Source organism: Chlamydotis macqueenii, chromosome 5 (assembly GCF_036417535.1).
Source record: "Chlamydotis macqueenii isolate bChlMac1 chromosome 5, bChlMac1.mat, whole genome shotgun sequence".
Classification (NCBI taxonomy): Eukaryota; Metazoa; Chordata; class Aves; order Otidiformes; family Otididae; genus Chlamydotis; species Chlamydotis macqueenii.
The window spans coordinates 36,919,586-36,943,837 of NC_141560.1; the positions used below are offsets into that span (position 1 = coordinate 36,919,586).

The 24,252-nt window shown below is 34.8% G+C and overlaps 1 protein-coding gene across 17 annotated transcripts in view; it reads left to right on the forward strand.

Moving 5' to 3' along the window:
- Nucleotides 1-24,252, forward strand: part of GPHN (gephyrin) — a 313,321-nt gene that overhangs the window by 229,812 nt on the left and 59,257 nt on the right. For 5 of the 17 annotated variants that reach the window (XM_086748161.1, XM_086748164.1, XM_086748163.1 and 2 more), the window contains 2 exons: nt 1,103-1,159; nt 9,442-9,483. The exons of 3 other annotated variants lie outside the window; for them this stretch is intronic. In XM_086748161.1, coding sequence (XP_086604287.1) covers nt 1,103-1,159; nt 9,442-9,483 — 99 coding nt within the window. Of the gene's footprint in view, nt 1-1,102; nt 1,160-3,198; nt 3,271-9,441; nt 9,484-24,252 lie in introns of all 17 variants that reach the window. 9 more of the 17 variants (XM_086748167.1, XM_086748170.1, XM_086748171.1 and 6 more) reach the window with 3 other exon arrangements.

Here is a 24,252-nt window from a genome sequence, read left to right on the forward strand (position 1 = left end):
TTCTCCATTTTCCATGGGTCAGGTAAAAATAAAAAGTGGCAATCTAATTTGTTCTTTTGCTAGTGTGCTCCATAGGGCATAAAGCATAGTTGAATTTCCATGGTTCATTCAGTCTTTGGCTTCCTTGCTGAGATTTCTTAAAGAAAAGACAATTAATGTGGTTTGGATGGGTTCATCTTGGTTGTGTGAGACTTTGTTTTACATAACCTGTGAAACAACCATCAGCTAGTAAAAACTTTCAATTCAGACTTGCCCCAGACTAGAAGGATATCCCTAAAGTCATTTCTATTGTCTTCTTCCTCTCTACTTCAAATGACACAACACAAGTTTAATTTATCAGTAAAAGAGGTTTATTTACTGGATGCAGCAATTCTGGAAAGAACTTTTACTATAAATGTCTTATTTTACATGCTTCTAACGGAACAAAGCCTTTTGAGCAGCTTACCTCATTTGTTTCTTCCATCCTCTTCATCATCTAGGAAATAAACATGTATAATAAAGGAAAAGTAATCAGGTAGGAGATGTTGGGGAGAGGTTATATATGTGGTATATTTAAAAGAAAAATCTAATGTTGGTCTGGCATTAAAATTTTCTGGTTGGGCAGCATAATTTTTAACTGGGAATCTGGATGGCAGTGGCTAAAATCTCTAGGCCTGGGTCAATAGGAGTCTGTGTTGCATTCTGTTGGGTATCAATCATGATACTTGCCAGGCCTGGTACTCCCAGTTATAGCATACTGTGATCATACGATTTGTAGAAGGTATTGGGTGTTTTTTTCTTCAGTTAGTTTTAGGACTCATTATTCTTCATATCCAAATCAGATAAGTAACATGTATTCTTACGAAAAAGTTAGTGAATTCAGCATGCAATATGTGCCAGATTGGTAATATACTGAAATAAAAATTATCAACAAAGCGAGTTTAAAATGCCATGATAAAGCATCATTTATTTCAGAAATTAGTCTGTGTCTTTGTCCTCTAGAGGTGTCTCAGAGAGTCAAATTGATGTCTTGCATGTACTGCTAACTGATTGTGTGGAAATTTTTTTAAGTTCACTTTTTCTTTATTCTTCTGTCTTTTTTACCCATCTTCCCCCATTGTAGCAAATTAGACGGCCGGATGAAAGCAAAGGAGTTGCTAGTAGAGTTGGATCCCTCAAAGTAAATATGTTTCTAACATTTATTTTGCAAGTTTTCTTCTATAGCCTACACTTTTCCTTTTGAAGGGGGAGGTGAGGGGAGGGAGGGAAGGGGCTTTTCCATTTCTCACCATCTCATCGTTTTTATTTCAGTATTCTTATTGCTGTCGGGTCACATTTTGTTTGTTTCTGTGCTACACATAGAACAACCTACTGAAGGCAGGCTGCCAGTTAGTTAGCTTTGAATATCACCACAAATAAGAGATAGTAACAACTTCCTTTAAGTGCCTGTAATTTGGTGATCATGATTAAACCACTTCTCTGATCTATGTTGTCTCTTAACTGCCTGTGAGAGAAGTGACTTACTCATCTTCAGACTACTGCTTCCCTCTTGAAACATAATTGTGCTTTTATAGTGCTCACACTTTTTGCAATTAATTCTGCAAAAGACCATTACAAGAGAGTTGAACATTTCATGTATATCTAGCCTTTAAATCAGAAAAAAAAAATCAGACTAAATAAAGAGGAAATGAGAGAGAGATTCATGTGAGGCTAATAATAACGGAGCCACTGTTTTGCTAATCTTTAGCCCCTTCTGCCATTTTTGTGTTTGTACAAGCATACTCAAATATTTAGAGCACTTAACAGAACAGGCAGATATCTAAATCAGTACCCACCGTGCATACTGTTACACCCTAATAAATGGTTTAAAACAGAAGACATAATCTATACCAAGGTGCTGATCATGTGCAGTCCAGGCCATTCTGTTAAGGTTCCATCTCAACAGTTGCCTCTTTTTCAGCCATCCAATTTTTCACTTTTTTTCCACTGTATTTCCTTTTAGCACTTTCTCAAGCGCTAATTGTTTCATTTTTCTTCTGCACGCTCCTTGCCTTTCCTGCCTTCTTGGTTTTTGGTCTTTTATTTTGGCTTTGTATGTGAGTGTATTGCCTTTGTTCCAGGACAAGCCATCCTCTCTGTTCTCTAACACTGCTCTACAGCTGCTCTTTGTGAAAATGTTATTTCACTGAGCATAAAGAAGGGGAGGGGAAGGATTAATTGTGCACCTCTTTCCAGTAATGCCACCATTTAAATTGATCTCAGCGTACAAAAAGAAGCCAGTTGCTATTTGTTTATACAAGTTATAGCTAGAGGCATCTGTAGCATTCCTCACTGTCTGTGAGGCTTTATCTTTTCACTTGTGTTTTGGGAAGAGGTTACAGGGTAGATGTTACAGTTACAGGGTAGATGAGAAGAGCACTGTACATGAATGAGGCACTGTTTCAGTGGAAGGCATTCAGGACCTCTGAATTCACATGGAGGAGCATATGAGACAGCCACAGCTTCTATACTGTTTTTGAAAATTGTGTATGTAATTACTGTGACCTGTGCATTTTAGCAGGTCATCATGTACAATTCCAGATGTGTAATGCATTTGTGTATGCAGATGTAGTTTATTTAGGTGGTGGGATTCACCTATTATTTTTATGAACGCCCACTGACACCTAATTTAGGATTATTATTTCTGTATTTGATTGCCCAGGATTTAATTTCACAACCCAAAATAAATACTTAGACACAAAATCTTATATGAATATCCTTACAGAAAATGCAAAATCCTAATTGAGGTTCCCAAACATGAAAATTTACCTCTAAAAGATATTTTTGATGGAAATAAATTCTAAAACACAGCCTTACCAATAAACAAGCAAATAAATAAATGAACAACGTAGCAGAGATTCAGTAGCTTTAGAATGATCTGTCCCTTGATTTTTCAGGGGTTTTTTTCCTGTGCTGAAAAAAGAGCCATGTTAATCAAGCAAAAATATCTTGTTTCCAGATTCCAGGTTTACTGAGCTTGTATGTCTGTGTTCTTCAAAGTGCTTAGATGTCTTGAAATGTTTTGCCAGAGGCAGTGAGAAATGTGTTATGCTATGATTTATTTAAAAAAAAAAAAAACAACTAAAATCACAAAAACAAAGAACAGAAGCAAAAAAAGAAAAAAGAAGTGACAAGAGAACAGGTTGCTTTTTGAATTCATTTTCTGATGTTTACATGTAGCTCCATCGAAAGCTGGAGGAGCTCAGAGATCACCTAGAAGGCAATGTCAAAGGATGCTCTCTCCGAGTAAATGTACGATTTCACTCGGTGATCTGTTTTTTAAAACTTCTACTGGCTGGTAACACCAAATCTGATTGGTTTGTCCTCTCATCCCCATCTTTTTCCTTTCTCTCTCTCTTTCTCCCTTTGTGTTTTCTTTCTCTTCTAGCTGGGGTTTCATTTTAATGTCTGTGAGAAACCTGACCTAATTGCCAGGGTTTGTTAAAAGAATATTCTACTGCATTTTAATGAATGCTGATCAAACTACTTGGCTTTACAGCAACTAAAAAAAAAAAAATCCCTTTCAAAAACTGAAGTTGCATACCTAAAATTTCCTGAATATTAAATTTAGCAACAAATAAAATAGATATCCTTATTTAAAGGATAAAATATCTTCTGCTAGTGATTGATAGCCTTACCTGAACTGAAAACTTTGGCTGATATAAGGTAACCTAAAAGCACATAGGTTCACATGTGCCTCTATCTTTACCTTTAATCTATCTGGGTCCCTATTTTATCTCACAAAATAGGTTAATATTTGGTTGAATGCAAGCTATGCAAATTTTGATGCTTGGTTTTTTTTAGCAGAGTAATACAAAAAATTCTGCAAGTTATTTCTTATGCATTAGCTTTGTTCTTTAGTGAGAAAAAAAAATTGTGAAAAAAGGATTAGGATCTCACATATCAGTCATAACACCTGTAAAGTTGCCCATTTTTCATCAAATTATTTAATGAAGCAAGTCAAATCCATCATAACAATACAGACAGCAGTACCTCGTGATTAGTAGTTCACATCATACATTAAGATTAGCTTTTCAGCAATTCTAGAGAAGTGAGTTTAAGCCATGTAATTTGATGTATAATGAAAATTAGAAAAAAAGAGACAGTTGTGAGCATAGTAGATGTGAAAATCAGTAACCATTTATCCCTTTGCACATCCCTCCAATGAAGATATTCAGAATAATTTCTTTAGATTCATGTCCTGTTTGTGTCTTCCATACACTATGACTGTTGCCATTCTCAGCACTGTCATTCTAATGCATAATCCACTGTGGTTATATAAGAGCAAGATAATTTTGGTAATGATAATGATTTTATAATTTTTGCTACTTTTGGATGCTTTTGCATATCCAGCTATATATCTGACATAAAGTTGATTTATGGTCATTGTCAAATAGAAGTCCTTGAGTTTATAATCTTTAACAGGTCAAATACAAGGAAATTGAGCTGCTGGTATATTGCGGCTTTTTATAAAATAAATTTGATTAAAGGACTTTCCCTGGCAAATCTTTAGGAATGAAGTTTTTGGGGAAATAAACTGTGTGACATTTTAGATTTGGTGGCAACTCACATTAATTAGTCATAATCAAGACAAAGCAAGTTCCTTTATTTTAGGCTCCTCACTCTTAAATTCATGATTTAGTACGAGTGCATAAATGTAGAGCCAGAAAAAATTATGCCATGAAATTGTGTACTACAAAAAAAAAGCTATTCTAGTCACACAGAATGTCACATGGGAAAAGATTTCAAATTAAAAACTGTGACCATATTAGCCGTGACAAGTTCATTGTCATGAAATTGTTCTGTTCCTCTGTTCCACTTTATCTGTTATTTCATGGCCTTACGCTACACAATGTAAGTAAGGAAGTCAGACTGTGAACTAAGAAATGTTCCCTTTAAGTTTCTTATAAGAAGCCAGACAGATTGCAAGTATAATAACATATAACTAAAATCTGCTGCTTTGTCACTGCTGCTCTGATTCATGCTGTAATAATGGATGTTTTAGATAAGGCAATATTTTAAAAGACAATGTACAAATGACTGGTCAAAGAATACAGCAAATCCTTACTAAATAGTGGACAATTGGAAAGAAAATAATGAGGGATCTGTTACTAGTTCATCTTTAAAATACTTTTCATCTATTCCATACTGCTTTTGGAAAGGGGTTTAGATGTAAGTTGTTAATACTCCTACAATGTGGCAAATGTATTGAATGGTGCGGCAGGGGGAGCATATGGTATCTGATGGCCAGCCCCGTAAGTGAAAATGAAATGCTACTGCACAATTGTGTATACTCTTAAGGTGGAACCTTTGTTTCAGAATAAATTGCAAATACGTGTTTTTCAGATTAAATTCAAAGGCCCTTGCAAATATGTAAGGAACATTGGAATTCTGCATAATATCTCAGATTCCAACAGAAGTTTAGAAAGTCTGCTGATTATTTAAAGCAAAATTGCACAGACAACATGCATGAAAATTTGAGTTAATTAAGCAGCTGGGGCATTTGAGGAGTTTTCATTTTAAAACACTACTTTTAATATCAGCAGTAATGCATAACCATTTACAAAAAAAAAAGTTATCCTGACCTGAGATGTGTTTTTCCGTTTCTTCTTGAGATCTTCATTCCTCTTCCTTGCAGCTGTTCCAGTTCTTTCCATGGCTTAACCCTTTGACCCCTCTCAGAGACTTGTGTTTGAAGCTGAACTTAAATATTGTTTAGAAAAATTAGTCTTCTGTCACTTGGACGTGTTAGCATTCCCCCGCTGTTCAAATTAATGTGGGAGTAGAAAATAAATGCATTAGCTACTGAGATGATCAGCAGTGAAATAGTTGGCTGGTTTATGTTTTAGAACTCATAAGACCTGCTAAAATTGATACCTTCCTGAAAGTGTGGAGTTCAGAACAATAGTACTTCAGTCAGTGTTTTGAAGATTATTTTTTTTAAATTGTGCAGGCTAAAAATTGCAAATGCAAATTTACATTCTGAAAAAAAAATATTATGGAAAGCTCATCAGAAAAAAAAATAAAACTAAGTATAGAAGTTCTACACGGAGTTCCCAAGTAATATGCCAAACAGCATTTGTGCGAGTTTTGACCTAAATGGTTTCAAGTCAAAGATTCTGGTTTTCTTCAAGAAAAATGCTCTCAGAATTAATAGCAGAGGCCAAATACTGTCCATAGATGGTGTTTAATGAAACTAGGATTATAATTTTTCATACAGAGCTGTATCTCTCAGAGTCTAGGGTCTCCCACATGCAGTGTCCTGTCTTGCTTTAAGAACCTGCCTTCTTTGATCATGATGAAGGATTACATTTACAGTGCTTTTCTTCCTGGTCTTAATATTGCATTATTAAAGACCTGAGTTAAGTCAGTAAGGCCCTCAGACTAACAACAAATTGCTCTTGCAGCCTTTGAAGCAGGTTCTCAGTTGGTGTAAATAGGCATAGCTCTTTTAAAATCATTCTCACAGTGGGGGATTTCTATTACTGGCAACGTGGCCCCTTAACTTGAATGTTCATGGGGGAAAAGAGCCCAGCAGCTCAAATGTTAGCACGTTAGCTTCACCTAATGTAATATGTGGGATTGTCAGGTGGCATACAAGATAAGGAGGGCTGCCCCCTCTCTCAAACTGGAAGAACAATTACTGGAGTTCATATATAACAACAAATTGTAAGCAGAGTAGGTGGTAGATTGCAGAATCATCAAAGGAGCTTGGAAAAGTATTGACATTTAATTTTAATAACACAGAAGCAATACACTTACAAAATGCTGAAATCAGGCAGATGCTCAAAAATTGAAACTAGTTAGCAAGAAAGCAATGACACAGAAATGATCAGGAAATGATAAGTGTGCAGCAGATTAAACTGTCTCATTGTGTGATCCTATTGAATATAAAACAAACAGCAATCACCATGTGCAGAAGTGTGGTATGACCATAATCCTTTCTTCAAGAACACTAGGTCATTTTGAGACTAGACCACTTGAGCATACCTTCCATTTCATCATTATGAAAAAAATGATATAGGTAAATTGAGAGTCTAGACATGTGTGACTAAGAAAAAAAGAATTTGGAGTGAGTGAGATTAAGAGATTAAGGAAAAGTGTGCGTGTGTGTTTGAGCATAGGGAGAAATAAAATACACAGGTATTTTAGTGAAGGGAATCTTATCATTTGCCTGTATACAACTAGGACTATGAAAAAGAAAATACTAAATTATTTAAAGTTATTAAATACTAATAGGAATAAGGGTGAAGTTAAATGGTCGTTTAGCCTTGGCATTAATGAAAATATGGTTTATTAGATGAGAGGATAAGGAAAGTAATAGCGTTCTGCTTATAGCAGTTGTCTAAGAGAAGATTAAAGTATGCAAGTGTCTAGCATACCCCTTTTAGTCAGTGTGAGTAGACAACATGAGACAAGTTCTTCCAGAGTTTGCAGAGTACGATTCCAAACCTCATTTTTGTTGTTTCTGTTTATCTAGCTACTGATACTGCTGTGATGTTTCTTGCTGTTACTGCATTCTTCGGATCCTCATCTGCAAAACTGAGGCTAACGGTTCTTTTTCCATACTGTTGCAGACAAACTATGGAAACAATGGTTGGACATTATTTATGAGACTTTTGATTAGACACTCATCCAAAAGTCTTAGGTGAATAGCAGAACCCCTGTTCTAAGCAAAAGCATGCCTTGTCTTTCTTAGAAAGCTTTCAAAGCAATGTTTCTAGAAACAGTTTTTGCTCTGTCAGGAGGAGTTCTTTCTTTTTTTTCTTTTTTTTTCTTTTTCCTTTTTTCTTTTTTTACAAAATAAGCTCTTTAAGAAAATTTTATTTTTAAAACTGCATTTGCTAGTCTTTCTGCTTGATGGAATTTTCCATTTGTAACTTAATCCTCCTGCAGATCATCTTCTTGTGAGAAAACATGTAATCAGGTGGAGAAAGTGCTGAGCGTGTGTGAACATTTAAGACTATGTGAAGTGAATCAGATTTCCTTAGCAAAGTTTTCTAGAAGAGCAAACAAAATAGAGAATGCCAGAAAGGAAAAAAAAATAGTTTCGGAGTATTAAAATCTTTTCAGTGAAGAAAGGGCAGCTGTGTAGTAGTATATAATGGAGAACATAAATGAACACAGACAAATGTGACTGTAGAATTTTCCTGGAAGTGATATTTTGTATTTCAGTTAAGAACTATGACATACACATTTGAGATTAAAGAACATTCATAAGACTTTTTATGAGTACCGTGATCTCTGCTCAGTCTATCGTAATACCTAAGTCAGCAAGGGGTCACTAATAACTTATCTGGAAATTCTTGCTGGCTTCATCTTTGCCACAAATGTATCCAAACTGCTGTACAGATACTAATTTTGTTGAAGTCTAAAGAAGTTTTGCTGGGGCTTCTGCTAATTAATTTTTCCACCCTAGAAAAAAAATCAAGAGGAGATTTTTAATGCATGAAAATTTTAAAAGAACTATGTGTTTTAAAATTTCATTTGTTAGGCTGCTTTTACTTTTTCTTCACAGTCAGTTGTCATCAGATAATTAATAATCTAACAATATTAAAGTTAGGGAAAATAAACCCCACAAAACTCAGACTGCTCTTTGTAATTGAAACATTTAACTGTTTTCAACCAAAGAATGGTTTTTCAGATTTTTGGGCAAAGAAATCCTATAAATAACTGGAGAATCCTTTTTTAGTACTTCAGTTATTTCTGAGTGATTAATAGTATAGAAAAATGGGTATCTTGTGTAAACAAAGTGTTTCCTAAGCAATCAGTGAGACTGTAGTGTTAGTAATTATCTTGTGTTTGTACTGAAAGCTCTTGACAGTGGACAGTGTCCCTCCAAAATTATAGCACTTTATGTTGCTTAGGGACATAATCTGCAGATTTTTACTGACCTATATCTGGCCGTTAGTCTTTTAACTTTGCAAGTTTTCTGGTTTTTGGGGCAGTGAGATTGAAGAAAAGCCTCCATTGCCAAAATGCTCGTTCTGAGCATCTGAAAACATTAAGATATACAATGAAGAATAGGGCCTCTAATGGATTTTCATATTGTACCCTTTGCAGAGTTAGAATAAAACTAGTAGTTTTAAGTGAAAGAGATTGGTAAAGCTTCATCCTAGAATACCTTATTGTCCTAAGGATAGTGTCAGTTACTTAGAGGAAGAAGGATTGATAGTTGTCTTCCGATTCATCATTAGTTTTAATTATTTTGTAAATATAATATTTCTTTTTTTTTTTCTCTAAGAAGCTTCCACCTTAAAAGGCATAAATTTGGAGTTTCTGAAATAGCTGGTTGTGGAAACTTAATGAACCCCCTGCTACTATGTCAGTGCTGGAACCACCTATACAGAAAACCTTGTGAGACCCTTACTGTGCCACCATTTATTTTTTAACTATGTTTTCTTTTCCCCACTGCACAACCAGGCTCGGCTCCCTTCGTGCTCATCCACCTATAGTGTTTCTGAGGTATACTTTGCACGTGTTCTCTCACACAGTCGACCTGCTCGCCCATCACACTTTTTAAATTTTGTTTACTTTTTTCCTTTTTTTTTGTGTTGCACTGTGCACAAATGGGGAAAAATCAGCTGGGAGGGGGCAGATTTTGCATGATCAATCTGCAACCATGTTCAGCGTGGTTTTAAAATCACTGTACCAGTCTGGGACCATCATGATGTGTAGTCTAGCTAGGCAACTGCTAGATAACATATGAGCGTAAATTATGTAAGTATCCTTATTAAAAATAATATGCTTACGGATGTCTAGGCTGCAAAATGCTTCACTGGTTAGTCTAACCCATTTTCAGTCAGTGAAACTGGAAAGACTCTGTAAAGATGGCCATCACATTATGATTGCTAATTACCTGTCTAGGTGTAGGCAGTTCTAGGGTATCTGAAGTTCATTATTAACTCCCAAACCTCTGGCTTGGGTTGCTACGTGCCAAAATGCATGTACTGTTGTAAATACTTCCTTATCAGATTGATGACAGTCTTCTATAATAAGGTATAGTAGTATCTTAGCAAGAATTTAAAAGAAAAACACGTTCAATTGTAATTAGGATGGGAGAAGAAAGGAGAAAGATGTTAAGATAAACTAGAATTCACAACATCATGGGATAAAAACAGAATTTATAAAATACTGTCAAATTAATGCCATGACCCACTGTGTAAAGATCAGGCTTCAGCATATTATCATACTTGATTAATGGATGAGTATCAAAAATATAGACTTGAGTTTTCTGCAATACTGAATCAATCCTGAGCACATACAGTTATTTATTCTATATTTTAAAAGAATCCCTTAAAGTTGACAAGATCTCATAAAAAGATGACAGTTCATTCTGTCTCACACTGTGGGCCAACTTCTAGACCTGATGTGAATGTTCTATTAATGAGCATCACCTAGTTGATCACTTTATCCCTAAGCAGTACCGTGCTTATGTGTGTCTAATTTGTTCTCAAAAGCTCCAAGCTTCTCAAGCAATCATTCCTAACACTTCCTTGTCCTTAGTAATAGGAAGTTTTGGTCTAGTTTCAGTGTATGAACAGACAAAAGATCCTATAAGAAGTTTTTAAGAAGAAAGATGCTTACCGGTTTTTATGTCGTAGATAAATGATTGCTGTCTGGCTCCACCAGGAGACAAGTCATTTTAAAGATAATCAAGTATGCGTTCTTAAAAGCACCTGATACGTATTCTGCAGTTTGTTGTGCCTCATTACTGCTTTGTATGAAAACCTCACTGTTTTTATCATTATTATCATCAAAACACCAATGTGGATTAAATAAGTAATGCTATACTTGTACACATACAAAGACACTTTTTTCTAAGCTAATACAGGAGCAAAAAATTAAATGTAGTGCTTACAGATGCAAGACAAATGCCGTCCTCACTCAACCAGTCATTTTTCTGAATGATCTGTATGAAATAACAAAAAGGCACTGGATCAACAGGCCTTTCGGCTTGATGACACTTTGTTTCTAAAGAATACAACTGTGATAGTTCACATCAGCAAAAATGGTGAACATACTTTTACAGACTGTGAAGTAAATAAGGCACTCTCAGGGAAACTGGGCTCTTCTTGCTTTGCCTGCAACTTCATCCATTTTTTCCTTTTCACGTTCTGTAGGGATCACTGTCTTTGAAAGAAATACAGACCAAGGTATTGTGGCTGGTGACTGGTCAACATATGTGAGTCTCCTGCCTGGTCAGATTCCAAAAACTGTTTTGCCTTTTCAAAAGCTATCAGGCTGTAGTACCAATTAGTGATCTTGGAATAGTTAGATTCTACCACAACTGAAGAAGAAAATTGAAGTGCATGAAAACTTAGTGAACACTGTCTACAAAGGATGGCTTTGCAATATGTAGTAAAGAGTCTGCTAGCTGAAGGATCAAGGTGGCACTGTGAGACTTCACAAGCAATTTGTCCTTTATACTCTGCCCAAAGAGAATACCTTCGTATCTAAAATTCAGATAACCTGACTGCCTGGTAAACTGGATCTTATGATGCAGTTAAAAAAATTCCAGATGATCAGAATTTCATGTTTATGAAACATACAATGTAAGACCCAGATTGCCCTCTTTTAAAGTGCAAACTGAAGGTGTAAAAAAAATACAGATACAGTCTTCTCTGGTGGCAGGTAATAGTACGTTGTGCATTTTTGAACAGACCATTTGAGCCAATGACAAATCCAAGGGAACAAATCAATTGAAACTGAAGATCTCTGTGGCAATTGTAGCTATTTGAAAAGGCAAGGAGAGATTGAAGATTCTCTGGGGTCTGTAAAGGATTTGTAGTCTAGTTTCTAACTTTGTAAGAGACTATTCATTCAGAAATACACCTTAGTATCAGGATGCATGTCCAGCAATGCTCAGTGTCATCTGTTATTACTTTGGAAAATGGGAAAGTCTGCTATGAGTAAAAAGCATCTTGACCTCTAAATGATATGGTAGAAAATCTCTCAAACTGAGGTATTGTCAAATCGAGTCTAAAAGCCTGCCGTTAGTTTTGATCAGGGAGAAGAAAAGCAGTAATGTATTGCATAATGTCTTATATCCGGGGGAAAAAGACCACAGGTTTGATAGGTGTAGACGCAAGAAAGAACCTTGAAATCCTATTTCTGTGGTTCATATTTCAAGAAAATAATTTTCTTAATCTGATTCTTAAGCACCAAGTTCAGAGCTTCTTAATTTTGTATGTCCAAATCATTCACCAAATAGCTTTGGACCTTTGGAAGACGCCAGGAACACAGAGACCAGAGAAACTGAATCAATGCTATGGGAATTCAGCTGAACGTGCCTTCTGACAAAGGTACAACAGAGAAAAGAGAAGACAACCTGATGTAAACAGTTTTTGAAATCGACATTGTAGATTCATCATAAGAAATTTCATTACAATTTTAATTGTTGAGAAAAGCTCTGGAATTGGATTAATTGGCACTCCTAGAGCTAAGACTGCTGAAAAGGAAAGTGAGCATACTATCAAGGATTTTTTTTCTGCTGCTACACAGAAGCTGTTTGATTAAAGAGTAAAAGATCTTTCAGCAGAAGAGAAACTTGGGATCTGTGTATTCTGCATTGTGAAGAATTTAAGGTAGAATTCGCTGCCTGATTTTTTTCATAGAAAACATCCTTCTAGAGGCTGTTTTGCATCTCAGGGCCCAATAATTAGGAAAAGCTTTTTTTCATCTTTTCCTTTTTATTGTGATCTGTTGCATTAGTGGAATTGTGGATGTGGTCAACTGATGCCTATTTGAGAAGAATGGGCAGAAATTTTTTAAAAACTTCTACTTACCTTTAGCTGCAGAAAAGTTTTCATAGTTTATTGAACTCCAGGCATTATAGGGTAGTAGTACTATATACCTACTTAGCCCCAGTCAGCACCTTAGTGATGCCACTTGAATGAGGTACTGTTCAATTCAATTAAATCGAAGTGAGTTTCTCTAAAAAGTTTTTCCCTTGTGGCAAGAGCAGTAAAGCTTTAATACTCTAAAATGGTATAATGATAAAATATAAACTCATATCCTCTTTGAATTTCACAATATGCAATAAAGTTTTTTCCTATTCAAAAACTAGTTAACTTTATGCCTCTACTGTTTGTAAATGTTAGCAGGACTACTTAAATGATTTTTCTAAGAGTAGAAATATTAATAAGGAATGGCAGTGACTTAGCAGTTGTGCAGCACAGTATGTGTGTAATGTATCTATAATTTGCTTATTATCCAGTTTTCAGAAAACATAGTAATTTATTTTTTTAATAGCAATAGTCCATTTAAGAAATTATTAAATCAGATTGGCTTCACTCACATTTTTAGAAGTACTCTGACTTCACCTTGTATCTTAAAAATACCATATAAAATGTGTCCATAGTCTCCTAATTTATAAAATTACACTTTGGCAGTATTACACAATGGGCCCATTTTTTATTCTCATTTGTATCTCAGACTTTTTATTACCAGCATAAATCTCTCTCTCTCTTTTTCTCTCCCTCTCCTCCGGCTTCTGCATGCGCTATGTGTTTGGCTAAAAGCATAATGAAGGAAACCTATTGATCTGCTTGTTGAAAGTATAGCAGCAGCGAAACGTTTACTGCAGTGCTATCCCGTGCTTTCTGAAAAAAAAAAAAAAAAAGAAAAAAGTATGTTTTTCAAAGAGGTAGACACTCAGGTCTGTAGCTTGTCATATGTTTTATTTAGTCTTATTGAGTGGTTAGAACACGATGCTTTGTGATGTGAAAGATCTGCGAAGTTTTATATTAGTTTTCTCTCCCACAAAGTACATTATTTCTGTAAAAATATTTTTAGAGTATGTATTGGCTGCATACTGATTGATGAGATTTGATTATATACTTAGCATTGTTAATAAAACAACAGAGACTTGCATTGTCTTGCCTGATAATAGGAGAAGGAACAGTACAAGGAATTAAACAGTATTCAGAGAACAAGAGGAAATACTGTTTCCTACCACAGGTAGTTGACTTCAGAAGTCCATTCACGGATTGCAGGAAGATTTTTAAGTGCACTAGGTTAGTGTATATAGTATATGTTACAAAATGTTGTAAATAACTGAATCTTGTTCTTTAGAACTAAATCTGGGTAAGAGACTTTCTCCTTCTACTTAGGCTAGTTTGAATAGAAGGCAGTGCTAAAAGACTGAGAACTGCCACTGTGACTTTCAGGTATTTATCGCTAGCATAGAACCTAGAAATCAGTTTTAGGTACGGGCTGTTAAGTTCGCTGTTTATATCTGTTGTAAATCTGCACTACATAGCACGCCTGATTTGAGGATGGGTGGACCACTTATACCTTACGGCCAGAGGGAACTACTTTTGACAGTTAGATTGAAGAGCATCTTTAATGTGTGCACAGTAGGCCCAACATTTTGATTTTGCTGCCTACCTGCAAATTCTCCATCCAGGACTTTCAGAAGGCTTTTCTGGCTCCAAGAAGGTATGTCAGCTTCCTAGTGCTGGCTTTAGAAAGTGACAACCCCTTATACTTTGTCATCCTTTTGTAAAATAGGGTTTCTTACTCTTTATCTAAAATATTTCTGTCTGCATTTCTAACCATTGGACTAATTAATGCAATTCTTGAGGTAGTTCATTCTGATGTTATAACTTAAAACTTTCCATAAGCGGTTTACCAGATAATATATTTAGAAGAATGACTTTGCAATTGTCAAATAAGTGAAAAAGTCTTCAGTCAATTCTTAGACACCCCAGAATGCTTTAATGTCAGTTTTGATTTTATAATTATGAAAATATTTTAATATAAAGGAAACTCCTAAGTGAATATCCATATACAATGTCTGAAACTTGAATTGCATATTGTTAAAGGTCTGTCTCTAGCACTGGTTTTGAAGATCATTAGAATAACAGCATGAAAAGTAGGACATAATTCTAAGAAATGTAAATAGATTTGAAATACTATAGATGAGTTCAGATATAATGAGTGAATTACATGGGTTTATTATTGGTCAGATTGTTAGACTGGTTTTGTACTCAATATTTATGCTCTTGACTTGTACATTTTTGAAAATATACTATGCACAAACTTTATTAGTATGACACAAAGTTTATATTTTCTTACATCAATTAACATCCACTTCTGTCATATTAATATATTCCATAAATAGGGAAAGCACAAACAAAACCAGTCACGCATAGTAATTTCTGGAACAGAGTTTCCTTTTTCTTTGTTTTTTCTTATCTAAACTTTTCAGTTGATACGTCAGCCGGAGATTGTTCTCTTTCAATATAGAGAATTTCATTCAACCCTTACAAATGCAGAGTGACAGAATTCAAGTGAAAAAGTGTTTCAAGAGGTGGAAGACTATGACCAAGAAGAGTGGACCTGTGCCTTTATTTTCTCTAACATAGGATCACTCTCATGGCATAAACAAAGATTGCTCTTGGACAATTAAGGCTATGGCTTTGATAGGTGAGACAAAATGAAGTAAATGTAAGCATTTCCTCTCATTCTCTTCTCTGCTTTCAAGCAGAAGTCCAGCAGATAGCATTGTATTCTTTACATCTGACATAAATATACTGATCCATTTAAGAAAAATTGTAATATTAAATTGAGATTGCCTATCTGATTGCCTATAAACCCCATATACTTTGTAGATACGCTCTTTGAAATTTGAAATGGTGTTTTTCCAAGTTAGCTAAGTTCATTAGAGGGAATGCTGAGATTTTCATATTGTTTGTGGACATGGCTTTAATTAAGTTGCCGGGTATGTCCTTAACAAGATCCTCAGCTTGAAAACAGAAAAATATTGATTAAAAAAAAAAGTATATCTTTATGTATTTGTGGTATCTACAGTTCAGAAATAAATTAACACAACAGTGCCAGTAAGGATCCACTAATCATTTGGGGTTTGTCCAACTATATTGGTGCGATCTAGTCCTGATATTCTGTGGTTTTTTGTAGTTGCTAATAGAACAAGAGATTTTAAGTAAAATTAGAATTTATAGGTATTTCTCTTTCAAACATGAACAAGAAGTCAAAGTTTTCTATTTGACAATTGCCATTTAAAGAATTACATTTTTTCTGCTACATTTTGCTTTGCTAATACTACTAACTTACTCTAGACTTAAGAAAAATGGATTAATTAAAATTCTTACTTTTAGAGAAACATGGTTTCCTCACTGAAATTGAAATGCAAACATTTATGAAAAGCCAGGGATCTAATTTCCTTATTATATAGAAAATATCTTTACTAGTTCTATCTTCATTCTTGTTATTGGGATTAATAGCTGCCATGGCATTATGTCATTTCAAGAAAGGCATTCATGACAGCTCCTGAGTGAAAGTATGGTAAAACTTCACATTATGTCAGGAAGGAGAGCGCATTATTGCAATAATTATTGCAAGGTATACATTAATAACTTTGATGAATGACATCTTAGATATTTACAATAAAAACAAATTTTAAAAATTAACTAAGAAATGTTACTACATTTATCTTTATTTACCTATTGTTGAATGTCAAATTAGGTCCATTATTAGTTCATATATTCAAAATAGAAGCAAAATTTTACTTAATCCTTCAGCTTCTGTGCATAGTACTTGCCTAGTGACTTCTGTCAAATAAAATTATCCCTTTAGAGTAGTTTTGCACTTATTCTTTTCTTCTCTCCTATTAAGCTCAGTTCAAGCACTAAGTTCATTTACAAAGAACTATTTAACATTCAGGAGTGGTAAAAACTTGGATGGCATCTCATTTCATATTACAGATTTTGTCTTAAACCTTATCTATTCAGCTTATCAAGGTTGTGATACCCTCTGTTGATTTTTATTATGGTAAAATGCTTCCCAGCTCTGCATTTATCAGAGAGAGAATTTTAAAAATTGAAAGTGTCTATTAGAAGTGTAGGCACTAAGAAGTTGAATGATAAAATCACAACTATTTTCCTGATAATGTTATATATATTTCTGTATTTCAAAAATCAAGTAACTCGGGAATAATTTCCATCCTTCCACATTTGGAACTTTAAAGTTCTTTGCTTTGTATTTCCAGACAAGATAAGTCTTTATGTTTCAATTTTAAATGCCTATCTGTGAATTTTTCTCTTTCTTCTTCCACAAAATAGGGAAACATTTCGCGCTAATTTATGGTATGTAGTCCTCTATGAAACAAAGTAGATCAAGTCAGATCATAGCTTTCTGGAGCTATGAATGTCATTTTCCTTTTAATTGGTTATAGTTTAGACTCATGTATGTAATCTACATTTGCATTTTTCCTAAGTCATTCTTGTTATTATTTGTGTGTAATTACATCCATTTAGGCAAAGGATTTTTTTTTTCCATTTTCTTGTGCTGTACCATACTTTGGACTGTATGGCATCAGAACTGGCTTGATTAGATATAACTGTGATATTTCTTTTCTAGACAACCACTGTTTTCTTTTTTAATTCTGCATACAATGTTTAGGATTTATTTGTTTGGGTTTTACTACTTAAATCAGTTTCTTTGAGAAGCCACACATTAGTTCATATTCTGTTACACTAGGAATAACACTCAGTGCAACTGCTTTCTAGGTTCACCTCCTAAAGCAATCTAACTGTTCAGAGTCAGCTTCAGTAATAGAATCTGTGGAAAATTAGTCTAGAGTCTGAAATAGGAATAAGTCGAAGTAGATCAAAGCTTCTATTACATTGCTGTTACGGCTTTTGGAGTAATAGTGATGTAAAATGCCACACGTATGGTCTAAATTACATGTACCTCTAGTGGAGAGTGTCTGTTTTAATATATGAAAATCAAAATAGATACACACAGCAGTGTCAGTATCAGCAAAGTATAGCTCAAATGTCAGTGGTTTCCCGTCAGTGTTCCCTTATGTTATCTTCCTGTTTTTCCAGTTTTTGAAACCCAGTTTTGTAACACGGAAACAAGGTTTACTAAGTGTAATTACCATAAAGTTTTTCATTTAAGAGCTGGAGGGGAGAAAGAATGTCCTTATTCACAGTATTTTCCGTATCTCTTTCTCTTCTATGAATTTACAAGATTCAGTGCTGCTAGAAGCCCAGCCAAATTAATATTCTGTTCTCAGGCACGTAACTGCTGTGGGGAGACTTATGGTTGCCGTTGTGCTGGACCTTGCAATCCAAACTGCCAAATTCAAGATAGCACTGAAGGAATCTTATCCTTTTGAGCCTTTGAGGCTCAAAGCAAAATCCTAAATGCAAATCCTCTTCGTGCATTTGTATTTCTGATCACTTTAAAAAATAATTTCTGACTTGAGTTTGACAGTGTAGTTTCTCAGGGCAGCATTTGTTTGATTCCAGCCTTTCCTTTCCATAGCTTATGAACCCTCTGAAATCACCACATTATTCATACATGATGATTCTGTTTGCAGTTTAAGGATTCTCCCCAGAGGAATACAATCTATGTTTCTGCTTCAATTCAAAGGCAGAAACCTAACTCTTTATGCAGCAAGTTCACTGTCCTGATATTTACTCCTCAGATGGATTCACACACTGAAGCTTTACTTTCCTTACAGTTGTTGATCTCTGGTTTGAATCTTAGCTTAAAAGAGCTTTATACATTTTTGTACTTGGAAATGTACAAGTGTGAGATTTTGGCTGAATAGTGTATATATCAGTGGCTATAATGTACACCGTACATAAAATTATTGCTACCTGTGTTTACTAGTTTTCGCTCTTGTACTTGAAGCCCTTCAAATTTGATGCTCCTAGGCCAAATAAAAATCTTAAGCTTAACTAAAATTAACTACTTTAGAACTACACCAATGCAGAAATGCTGATTGGACCACATGGGGAAACATATGTTTTGTTCCTGCTTATATAGTTTAAAAAGTAGTGCAACCACTCACTTTAGAATGATAATAACTATAAAAAACTCCAACCAAAATTACTGACAAATGCAAATGGAAAAAGCTGAGATTTAACTTTAAAGATGCTTTAAAAACGTAAGAAATTGGGTGATGGCCTTTTGTTGACTCTTTAGGCCTGAAGATTCACTGGTCAGTTGATTGGTGGCTTTTGAAGCTTATCATTGTTTTGGTTTTGTTGTTACTGTTTCATGTGCTCGTATTCTTTTAACACAGAAATGCAAGGAATGTTACCTGTTTAGTCATCTTCCAGGAAGATAAGATTGTAAGCATGAAATATGGGTTGTAGGCTTTGTTAGCAAGTACAAGTTTGATTCAGAATCCTTTGAAGGTCAGTGGAGAGATGCTTTTTTACTTCCACAGACCTTGGATCAAAGGTGTGGAGGCCCATAGGCTTCGGACCAGGTAGGAACAAAAGCAGCAGAAGCTAAAAGTTCCAAACAGACATCTGTCCTTTCCCCATCAACAGTTATTTAGATATTGCCAATAACTAGATGTGAAGAACACCGAATTGTGTTTCCCAGTTGTGGCAGATAGGGTGAATAGTGACTACAGCTATCCTGCTTTCAGTTCAGGAGACATAGCTCTCTGCTGGAACAGAAAACACAGTGCCATAGCAGAAGGCCCTGAATGGCTACCACGGAAGACTATATTGCACTTTCTGTCTCCATATTAATGCAAACTTTGTGTTTCATGCTGGAAAAACTTCTTACACCGTTTTCAGGGATACTAGTTTTCTGTGTGTCCTTCTTGAGACAAACTGAGTGTGCTTACATATGCTGAGCACTCCAAATGCAGTTGAAATAAATGGCAGCGGAGGAGCTTTGCATTCTGTAATCTAGCTGTAGTCATTTCATGTTAAATTTAGCCTAGATGTCTCTGGTTCTCAGTTTCCCATTTGTAAAATCAAGTCATCCATCTGCTTCACAAAGATTTTGTAAAAATAAATTTCTTAATCTGTATTAGGAGTTTTCTATTGTAGAACCGAGCACAAGAGAGAAATCTATAAAGAACTAAATAATTCCCCATTTCGAAGAGAGTTTGAATAATGTTTAGTAAGTAAAACATGAAACTAGTTTTTGAACAGGGAGATTAAAATGAAATCGCCTTATCTTGTCTCATGCAGAAGCTCTGCTGAAAATAATTATGACGAAATCATAATGCCTACATGTCAAAAGAAAAATGAGTTGCGCACATAACACTGATCTGATATTTCCTAAATGTCCTGTTTCACTTAAACTTGCCCATTTTACTTGACTATATATGAATGAAGAATTGATTTTAAAATTCTGATTTTGAGGGTCATGCCATTCAATAAAAATAGTTTCCTTTTTTTTTTGCAGTAATGTGGAAATTTCGTTGTTATAATGCTGTATTGAAATTGACTGTTGCTGAGTCAAGACATAAAAATATGAAAATAGTTGACATTTCATTTAAAAGCAAAATACTTGTAATAGAACTGAAACTTTTGAAAATGTCAACCTTATTAGTGTATGTCAAGGGTTAGAGAGTAATTTATGATGTGCATAAGGACAAGAATTTCTATACATCACTAATGTATTTTTAGTCCATCTGAGTGACAGGAGCTTAAGAAGCTGGTTGATCTGGAATGGACAAGAAGCTTTAAAAGTCTTAAAGCTGGTAAGATAGGGTATAACTCAGAAGTCTACCATATACTTGTAAGGCTAAGTAATTCATCAATCAAATTGCCAGAGTGTGAGATTTTATGAAAATAGGCAAATAATTCCCGTCTCTGTGGCAAGCAATAAGATTGGCAAGAATCTCTTTCACTTGTATCTCTTTGGAAAGAAAATTATTCTCTCTGCCTTGATTTACACTATCTACATCTCAAACTGGAGAATATTTCCACGACATTTAAGGGTTGTTTAAGATATTTAATTCAAACAAAGAAAAGATCAGCTAATAATACAAGTAGTAGAACTTTGATTTTCCCAAGTACAGTGTTCATAGAGAGCTCTTATGTCTTAAAAATCCCACTTGGATTCTGTTAGCAAAAGTTAGAAATATCTGTTGGAAGTTGTGCACAAATTATTTGGGAATAATTTTTATGTTTTACACAAGATGCATGTCCTCTCCATATTTAATTAATATTAGTTCTCTGAACAAAACCAGTATGATCTTGAATATGTCCCAAACAACCCCTAAAATATCACAGAAATGTGCTGTCTTAATTACAGCATATCCGTATGCTATCCCGTACTCTTAAGAACACAAAATCAAGCTCATATTTTTTTTCTCATACAATTGTAAACATTTCATTAAAATTCCTGTGAAGACACAAAAACCACATCATTTCTCTTTGCCTCTTTTTATTCTCAGCCGTCAAGCCTATGCTGCTAGTTTGTAGTAGCAAGTTTGCTTCCCATTAGCTTTCTGACTAGCAGTTTACTATTTTATCTCCTTTTTTGCTGTATGTATCATAGTTCTTCATGTTTTCTCATTCAGTGAGGTGTTCAGATTGCAGTTTTAGTTGATATGTAAGATTATGTTTCAACCTTCTTCTGGTAATAAACCTACTGATTTTGCATCTTCAGGACAAGGTCAGTTTCCATTGAGAGACGATGACTAATCAGCACCTTATTTGCATCCCAGAAAACTACCCTTTTCTTTTCCTTTCATTTTATTCCAAATATTGGATAATACTGGGTTTTTATACTGCTCCTGTAAAAGGAACCAGTTCAGCCCTTGTGTTTGTGCAATGTATTCATCAATCCACTTCCACCATCCTGTTTGAACGGTAAACCATAGGATAAACCATAATCTGACCATAAAATTCCATGTATGTGTTCATAGTCTACTGGGAAAAAATGGTCAAAATTAAATATACCTTTATGTAAAGTGTAGGTGACTAGGAAAAACCTCAGAAAAGAGTACTTAATACTAGATGGATGAAAATATAAAGACATATTCAAGATTTGAAGATTATTTTTGTTCAATGTCCAGTCCACCAAGCATAACACCTAATAAGTGGTAAAAATCTGCTCCTAAAATGATTTTGACTTCAAATTGTTCTTTGCTTATTTCTTCCCACTGACTTTAAATGAGTAATTGTGCGTAGAATACTACATTATTTATATTTAAATTTTGTTGAGATTAATCACACCAGCAGTGCTGCTCCTTTTTTAAAATGTGTTTACGAGTAATGTCTGCTACTGTTAAGTTCCTTGAGCTCACTTTGCTTTCCCTTTCAGAGGTGTTCTCAGTATGACAAGAAAAAATGATTCTATAGTTTTGAACTGACTTTAGTCCTAATTCAGTTGGCCATAAACCATACTCTTCAGGCCTTCCATATTCAGCTCAGTCTAAAAGTGCTTTTTGACTAGGAATGCATTCCTGAAATAGGAAGGTTGCATCTTTTAAAAGGATTATTTAATTCTCAAATACTTTGTTAAAAGCTTTCTGAAGTAGGCAATTCCAGATATACTTTTCCTGCGCAATTTTTTTATCTGCCTCATTTTTATATTCCATATTAATTCAATCAAAGAAATTTTCTCTCTTCTTCGGATTAGATTTATAAAAAATTTTTAAGTGAAACTAACCAATCTATTTAATTACACTTTTCAGTCTGCTCCTAGTTTAACCTTATGTATATTGCTTAGAATAACAGGCCAAAATCAATTTTTACAGTATTATTACACCCCTTTGAGACATTGTTATTCATGGTTTAGTTTTATTTTATGTGTTCATTTAAAGATACTGTCGTATCAGATCAGATACTGATCAATGTATCCTCTCTTAGGGGAGGAAAGGTATTTTAGGCAAGAGACACAGTGCAAACCCTTACAGTTATAAATCAGATCATGTGTGATTTGAAATCTATTTAGAGCAGGCAAATATTTGAGAGACCATTCAAATGGCTTGTGCACAGAGTATACTGTACAGAACTCAGATCAAGTAATTACTAATAAATCACATGTAGAAAAAAAGCAGCAGCAGCATACTTTTCCACATCACCCAGAATAAATTGTCTTCATAAAACTGTTGAAGTTTCAAGGAGAGGTTATATGACTTAGGCACTTTCTCACCAACAGTAAGTTGTAATAGGTGCAATACCTCATAAACAGGCCTGCCTGGTGTTTATGAGACAGTTGGAGGAATAGAGTTCCTAAATTGTTAACAGCTGCTGTGCTTTGCATACTCCGCTTCCTTCATTACAGCTTGGCGAACTCATTCCCTTTGCTAAACCTTAGTAGTCTGTGTCTCTGTGTATGTTCGGGTTTCTGCTGGTGGTTCCACATTCTGCATGCTTTCCGGAAAGTGGAGCAATGTGCCTTCCCATAAATGATCAAGATTATGGGTTAGCCTCCTACAGGCTCTGTGTTCCTGAGAAATGGGCTCTTTCTGTTGGTGATAACTCATATTTTTATGTCATTGCTCTGAATTGTTCTTCATGTTGTAAAATTGAGTTGAAATGTACTCCCATAAGAGTTAGCTTTTCATATTGGGCTGGAAATTCTTCATCTTTGTGTAGCAATTTGTTTTATTATAACCAATGGCTTTTAATTGTACCTCTCATAATGAAGAGCTGACTTAATACTCTGTGCTAATCTTGTTATGACTTTAAAAAGGTAAGTAATTTCTCTAACATTCCTAACAGTCATGGTAAAGTGTTAAAGGGTTTTTCAGTTTTCTTTTTTTCTTTATTTTTCACATGAAATTTTCACTTGTAGCATGAATTTTTCTGTGTCTTTTGTAAAAAAAAATAATTGTGGACTGATTTTTATTTGCAGCAAAACAAACCCAATTTAGTGTGGTCATTGATTTCATTTTTTCAGACCAGTCATGATTGATAGATAGAAATTGTCAGCAGGACTCTTTGTTTTACCGTTCCCTTAATTTATTTTTGAGTACTTAATTTCATGTTCTGTTTACTACTTCAGCCTGCGGGAAAAAGTTTACTCTGCATTCCAGCATGATGAAATTATATCTTAAAGAACGTAATATCCAATTTGCTTAAAAAACAGAGTAACGTAAATTGAATGCTTTGGGTTTGGTTCCATTCTGCCTGAAGTAGGCAGGGGAGTGGTACTGGCTGGTAGCCCACTGTATTTTCTGCCAAGGTACATTGTGAGCCAAGAGGCTGTAGAATGGACAAACAATAAATGTATACTTTCCCTGTGAAAGGAGAGACAGCTATAGGTTGTTATTTCTGTAACTACCTGTGAATGAGAAGAATTATAGTAAATAATACTATTAATCACTTGCCCCAGTCAGTCATGATGCTATTTGCAATGTCATATGAATTCTTTACTTAGCAGTAGCTGTGAAACGAATACAGATTTTTCATAAATGTCACAAATAACAAAACATATATAGTAAAACATCCAAATAATGAATATGACAAAAGGCACTTAAAGCACATGACC